The sequence below is a fragment of the Electrophorus electricus genome, chromosome 7 (assembly GCF_013358815.1).
Source record: "Electrophorus electricus isolate fEleEle1 chromosome 7, fEleEle1.pri, whole genome shotgun sequence".
Taxonomy (NCBI): Eukaryota; Metazoa; Chordata; class Actinopteri; order Gymnotiformes; family Gymnotidae; genus Electrophorus; species Electrophorus electricus.
The window spans coordinates 1,027,501-1,035,000 of NC_049541.1; the positions used below are offsets into that span (position 1 = coordinate 1,027,501).

At 47.5% G+C, this 7,500-nt stretch overlaps 1 protein-coding gene across 1 annotated transcript in view; it reads right to left on the minus strand.

Moving 5' to 3' along the window:
• klhl24a (kelch-like family member 24a) overlaps positions 1-7,500 on the minus strand; it is a 13,368-nt gene that overhangs the window by 4,424 nt on the left and 1,444 nt on the right. Inside the window, exons 2-5 of the mRNA XM_027032933.2 lie at positions 5,978-6,845; positions 4,221-4,336; positions 3,158-3,342; positions 181-299 (exon numbers count right to left, since the gene is read on the minus strand). Of these exons, the coding sequence (XP_026888734.2) occupies positions 181-299; positions 3,158-3,342; positions 4,221-4,336; positions 5,978-6,778 (1,221 nt within the window). The 5' untranslated portion in view covers positions 6,779-6,845. The remainder of the gene's footprint in view (positions 1-180; positions 300-3,157; positions 3,343-4,220; positions 4,337-5,977; positions 6,846-7,500) is intronic.

Consider the following 7,500-nt stretch of genomic DNA (forward strand, 5'->3'; position numbering starts at 1 on the left):
GGTGAGCAGTTCTGCTCCTGGAGACGAACGGGAGCTGGTTTGTCTGCATCCGAGCTACAACTACCCCACAGGGTAGAGAATCTCCACGTTGTGGCGAAGTCAGGAAGGGCGAAGTCATGACATCCGACTATGCACTGGAATTTCGGGAAATCCGAGATGTTGAGCTGCCGCTCCGCTTACCTTTCCAAGCAGGACACACATCTTGTGTCTCCAGCGGCCTTTACTTAGTGAAGCCACCCGGATCCACAGGTTCAGCTGAGAGTTGTACATCCAGACGTAGCTACTGTTGATACGCCCACCTGTAAAACAAACAAACAAACAAACAAACGAACCGGAGAGTGAGGTCAGGTCAGAGGTCTTTTAGAAAGTTAATAATCAATGTAAACATTAACACTTGTTTGCACGGATATCATATTATTCATATTATTTTAAAGTGTCTGGAATGACCTGTTGATAACTGGGTTGATGGCTTCTCAATCAAAGCACAGCTCACCAGTTCTTCTGAACTACATACATCTGCACATTATGCACTTCTGCATATTTTTCACACCTCTGAACTGGAAATAACAGAAATTTAAAATATTTAAATCTTTAAAATATTTGAACACCATTCCTATTCTGAGCCCTGTTTGGTTAGACTGGAAGATAAAAATCAGCTGAGATCATTCTAGGGAACGCTGTCGATTCACTAGAAGTACCTTCAAAGTGATGCATTCCTCTGCCGGACACATGGAAGCAGAGCGCTGCCCCAGGGTGGGTACTGGAAGCTGTATGCCCAGTGTCATGTTAATGAACTTGATCAATCATCAATGAAGTGGCTCTTTACGCTGGGACAATAAACTAAGAATTCTCAATAACTAGAGACAAAACCCCACAAACAGATAACTGGAATCAGGCTTAATATTAGCTGTCCTTCATGTGGACACGTTAACCACAGGAATCATGCATTTACTTGTGTGTGTGTGTTTGTGTGTGTGTGTGTGCACTCAAGAACATGTGGGAGGGGGGTGTAACTCCAAGCATGAGTCAAAACAAGCCCTGACACATCTCATCTCTTCCCCTCTGATACACACACACACACACACACACACACACACACACACACACACACACACTCTTTTCCTCCTCTGGCTCTATGATTTACCCTACAGCAAGAACACACGCACACGCGCACACGCACCGCCTCAGCAGCTGTAGTCTCTGTGCTTATCCAGTCATGTGCCGTTCACCCACACAGGTCTCATCAGGACTACATGTGGAAGACTCCCACACAAACACATCCGGACTGCTCCGCTCACGGACACAAGAAAAGAGCGAAAGGATACAAGGGTAAGGAAAGCAAATGTGGAAAAATTTTTGCAAAACATCCCAATCGGAGAGATTGAGGCTGGAGTGTAACCAAGCCTGATTAGACGCAGCTGTGTGGGGACTTCACTGAGAGGCGAAGTGCCATGACGTCACTCTAACTGGAGAGAACACAATCGCTTTGTCCTCTAATCTAGAGCAGATGCAAGCAGACTGCCGTCACTCCAGGAGCGTCACACAGTGTCCGACCCAGCGTGGCTGAGATGCGGTACTGTCACAGAGCCAGTTGAACACTCCCATACGACACACATTGTTAGGACAGGCCTAAGAACAGGATTACCACACAGGTAACACATCCATCACTGGCATGTCCGTCAGCATGTCCGAGGGGTAAGGCTCCTATGATAAGACAATTTAGCACAGTGAGGAATGATGGGCCGTGGAACTGTGACGGCGTACGTAACCGTTAGAGTTACTGTGTATACACACTGTGGCCAATGAGGCTAGCAGAGTGAATCAGTCAGTAGCAACAGATCACAACTCTATACTCACCACACTACACTTCCCTTACACACACACACACACACACACACACACACACACACACACACATACACATACACATACACACACACACACACACACACAGCATCGCACGATGTTCTAAACACACACCAGTGAGTCAGACCTTAACTATTCAGTTCTGATCTTGTAACCTTTATCTGACCCTGATTAGGGTTCATGAACATATAACATCCATACAAATCCCACATCTAACAAGAGGGTTTACTTCTACTCAGACCCTGGGTAGAAAATGTTATAAAACACACATAACTTACACATAACAATATACGTGAAATCTGAGTGATATAGGTCATGGAGAATACTGTGCCCCTACTACAGCCAATCAGAGTAAACCTCCGCCTGACTCTCAGCCAATTGGAAGCCTGGACAGGAGCCCCCCTGGGCAGCAAGCAGGCTGTTGATCTCACATGTGGTTTCCTTTTTTCCATGAACTGGGTCCTTCTGTGCCTGAAAACTCTTGGCATAAACACTGCGTGACAGTGCAAGCTTCTCAGAAAGCGCCACCGGGCCCTGTGGCCCTGTATGGGGTTGGGATCTGAACAGGCAGCTTCATGGAAGTCCAGGGACTTAATTATTCACTTTATTTAGCCAGAGAGGGAACGCCTGTCTCTACAGGCAGCGACCGGCCTACTCCTAATCCAGACGTGGCACGCTTCTGACCAGGAAGTGTAATAAACATTCCCTTACATATATACTGGTGCTCCGAAGAGAGTATAAAAAGCATTTTGTAGTAAAACATCTGAGATAACACAGGGCTGCAGCAGGGGTGTGTGTGGTGTGTGTGTTTCAGGTTTGTACTGCGAATAGTCAGCATTGTGTGTCACCAGTGTGTTACATTATCCAAGATTTGGTCGTTTCCCCCTGAGCAAGATGTCAAACACCTCAGACAGTTTGGCGGTGTTATGACACCCTGGTAAGCTCACACTGTGTAACTGCCGGCTGCGCGAGTCGTTTAGTGCCAGACGTCACCCAACCCACCACACAGCGTTAACTTTGGCTTGTTGGTTGTTAATGTTGTGACACCGACAGGCTACACATGGGTTTTCTTGTGACCTTTGACACCATATCTGAGTCAAATGTCCCCCTAATCAGTAGAAACGTCTGCTCTTTGATTAGATTTGTGCTGAATTAAAAAAAAAAATTGTGACCACCAACCCCCCCAAACCAGCAAAGCCAGCTAATATTACACTACCCCTCCAGAATGCCTCAGAGAAACAGTGCACCAGAAACTCTGGCTGAGGGGACGGGACATCGGGGCAGAGCTTACCCGAGACGAGGAGGTCGTTTCGCAGTGCACACACAGCGTACTCTGACTTGGTGAACTCAGGGTGTTTGGCCAGGGACCTCCACTCGCCCGTGAACGGGTCGTAACACTCCGTGTATGGCAGGCTGAACGTCCCGACACGCTCACAACCTCCAACCACCACGATCACCTCGGAGAAGCCCGTGGACCTGCAGGACGGTGCGGAACAGAGAGGAATATTTACTCAGGACAGGCCATCTGACAACTATAGCTCTGAGGCTGGAGACTGACAGGGTTTGGTTTTACAGGTTTAGTGAATTCAAGTGGATGAGGCACGGGTGCGATATGTGGGGTGCATATATATATTAAAAAAAAAAAAAAAACACAACACAGATAACAAACAAGACATTGTGAATATGGCAGAACATTCTAGAAACATCCCACCAGTGACACACAGCTACAGCATAGCCACCAAGGTGTTCGTTGGGCTTTAGGGAACTAGATGTGTGTTAGTTCTCTAATATTACGGCTGGATCTAACAGCAGAAGGCGGTTCAAAGCTCTGGAGGAGATGAACATCACTAACATTATAGGTGGAGACCTCAACCGTCACGGCCTTACCCTCATGGTCTGGGTTTTATTAAGCAGAGGGTGGAGGTGCATTCTGGATCAGCTGAGCACCGTCTACCTGCTCTGCAGTCGGGATCTCAGCATCCAGAGAGGTGTAAACACTAGTGACAGACTCACACGCATGCACGCACGCACAACCGACAGATAACGAGCCCTCTAGCCATGGACACACACTGCAGATCTAATTGGCCTGATAGTGATCAACCCAGAGTGTCTGCTAACACAGTCCTACCACTAACCCCAAATCACTGCCAAAGATAAGAGCCACCAAGAACACAAGCTCCGGGATTACTGGAGGATGAGTCATGTGTGTAGGAAGAGGAAGCATTTTACACACAAGCACACACATAAACGCATGAATGCACGAACGGACACACAAATGTGCACACATGCACGCGAATGTGTAGAAGACACTTCTTTTTAAATATGCGTTTTAAAATATGAGGACCAATCAGCACCTGCGAGGCCTGGTCCGTGGTGACATCATCTCGTTGCCGAGCACATGGTAGCGGCGGGCCTCGTGCAGGAGCTGGTAACATTCCGGAGCATTCTGGATCAGCTGGTCACCCTCTACCTGCGAGGCAGACATTACAGCATTACGACGTTAGGGCATTACGACGTTAGAGCATTACAGACGCTGAAGCGTTACGAAGTTAGAGCATTACAGACACTGAAGCGTTACGACGTTAGAGCATTACAGACACTGAAGCGTTACGACGTTAGAGTATTACGATGTTGGAGCATTACAGACACTGAAGCGTTATGACATTAGAGCATTACAGACGCTGAAGCGTTATGACATTAGAGCATTACAGACGCTGAAGCGTTACGACGTTAGAGCATTACAGACGCTGAAGCGTTACGATGTTAGAGCATTACAGACGCTGAAGCGTTACGACGTTAGAGCATTACGATGTTGGAGCATTACAGACACTGAAGCGTTACGACGTTACAGCATTACAGACGCTGAAGCGTTACGACGTTAGGGCATTACGATGTTGGAGCATTACAGACGCTGAAGCGTTACGACGTTAGAGCATTACAGACGCTGAAGCGTTATGACGTTAGGGCATTACGATGTTGGAGCATTACAGAAGCTGAAGCGTTACGACGTTAGAGCATTACAGACGCTGAAGCGTTACGACGTTAGGGCATTACGATGTTGGAGCATTACAGACGCTGAAGCGTTACGACGTTAGAGCATTACAGACGCTGAAGTGTCTTGACATTACAACATTACAGATGTTCTTATCCAGGGTCTGGCCCATGGTCTGTTACTGGTATATCATGCTGCATTTGAAGCCTAGTCCCCCCCCAGGGGCAATGGGATTGTTACACACTACACTAAATCACACTACACTACATACTACACCACATCACACTACTCTATATACTACACTAGATACTACACCACATCACACTACTCTATATACTACACTAGATACTACACATCACACTACTCTATATACTACACTAGATACTACACCACATCACACTACTCTATATACTACACTAGATACTACACCACATCACACTACTCTATATACTACACTAGATACTACACCACATCACACTACTCTATATACTACACTAGATACTACACATCACACTACTCTATATACTACACTAGATACTACACCACATTACACTACTCTATATACTACACTAGATACTACACCACATCACACTACTCTATACTACACTAGATACTACACCACATCACACTACTCTATATACTACACTAGATATTACACCACATTACACTACTCTATATACTACACTAGATACTACACCACATCACACTACTCTATATACTACACTAGATACTACACCACATCACACTACTCTATATACTACACTAGATACTACACCACATCACACTACTCTATATACTACACTAGATATTACACCACATTACACTACTCTATATACTACACTAGATACTACACATCACACTACTCTATATACTACACTAGATATTACACCACATTACACTACTCTATATACTACACTATATACACACTACAATCCCACTACACTATACCACATACTACACTACACAGACACTGCGCTTTGTAACAGGGCTGTCAGATTCTGTAAACAGCAACATTATGCTTGGTAAGAAAGACCTGACACTATGACTAAGAGATGTTATTACAAATTAAAAGGTAGTAAAGTTGAAGAAGGCCTTGTGTGAGGTCTGGCGTTCATGCACCTTCTGTATGAAGTAGTTGGGGTGTAGTAATGGGAGCCTGACGTGCCGGAGCAGGTCTCTGAGCTGAGCGCGACGGTGCTCCACGCTGTGGTACACCCAGCGCATGACGGCCTCGAACACCACCTCCTCCCTGGGCACGCACAGCTCGTCGTTGGCTATGTGCTCCTCCAACTCCTCCTGCTGCAGGTCCAGGAACTCCTCATGCTGGGCCACCTCGGGGAAGTTGTGCAGGGCGTAGGCCCGGCAACGGGCGGCCAGCTGCTTGAGCGAGTGGGTGTCAGCGAAGCGCTGCAGGCCGAGGCAGTTGCAGGGGTCCATCTGCTCCTCCAGGAAGGAGGCGCACGCATCGCGCAGCGTGGCGATCTGGAACAGGCTGGACGCCTCGAACAGGTACTGCACGTTGTGCGTGGTGATGCAGGCCCGGCCGCTGTACACGTACTGCAGGAAGGTTTCCATGGCACCGGCCTGGATGCCGTTGATCTCCACCAGCGTGGCGCGGCTCTCGCGGTGGTCGTTGCAGAACATGGCGCGGAAGTACACGCTGCAGGCGGACAGAACGGCGCGATGGCAGGGGAACTCGCGGCCCTGCACGCTGACCACCACGTCCGTGAACGTCTGGCTGGCGCGGAACTCGTCCAGCACCTGCAACAGTGTCTCCCCGTGCGATGCTGCCGCCGAGATGTCCAACACATCTCCGCCGTTCTTGGGCTGCATCTCGAACACCTTGCGCTTGACGGCAGGTGGGTTGCCGGTGCCAGTCGATTCCTCACGGGTCGTGCGGCGACCCAGAATCAGGACCATGACTGCGCAGGATGCAGGACGCGTGAACGGTCAAGGGCGAGTCCTGCAGACGAACCTCTTTCAGCGTCTGCAGAGATAAAACACAAACGTTCATCTTTTCCTACCTGTGAAGTCCAAAGCACCAAATTGGAAAATCTGTTAATACTTCAATAAGCCTGGAAGTGACCCTGGGTGAGGGGAGTATTTCCTGACTGAGTATTTCCTGACTGAGTATTTCCCAGCACCAACACGCCTGCTCCAACAGACCAACTCTGCTGGCAAAGACCTTCACTCTGACAGAGGCATGTCAGAGCAGCGCAGAAGACAAAGTAAACTCTCAGAAACACAGCATCAGACCCCGAATGCACACAGACCACAGAGGAGTGTAAAACATCCTCTCTCATCCACACTCCCAAACACAACAACTAGCTAACATGCATTTCATGATATAATACATATTTTATTGGAACACAGTGTTTGGAGTTTAGTGTGGTAGACTCCTGTACTTAAATAACTATAAGACAGTTATAAAGCCATCAGTGGCACACAGTGATCAGACTGCCACAAAGGTGAAGACAGGTTCAGACTCAGGGTATTTAGATTAGAGTTTAATTCAGGGCATTTGGATTAGATTCACTATTATTTTCACTACTTCACTATTTTCAGTAACTCACAGCTCAGTTGAGCACCATTTGTACAAGATTCCAAAAGGCATAACGGCAGAGACAAAAAAAGGACAGAAA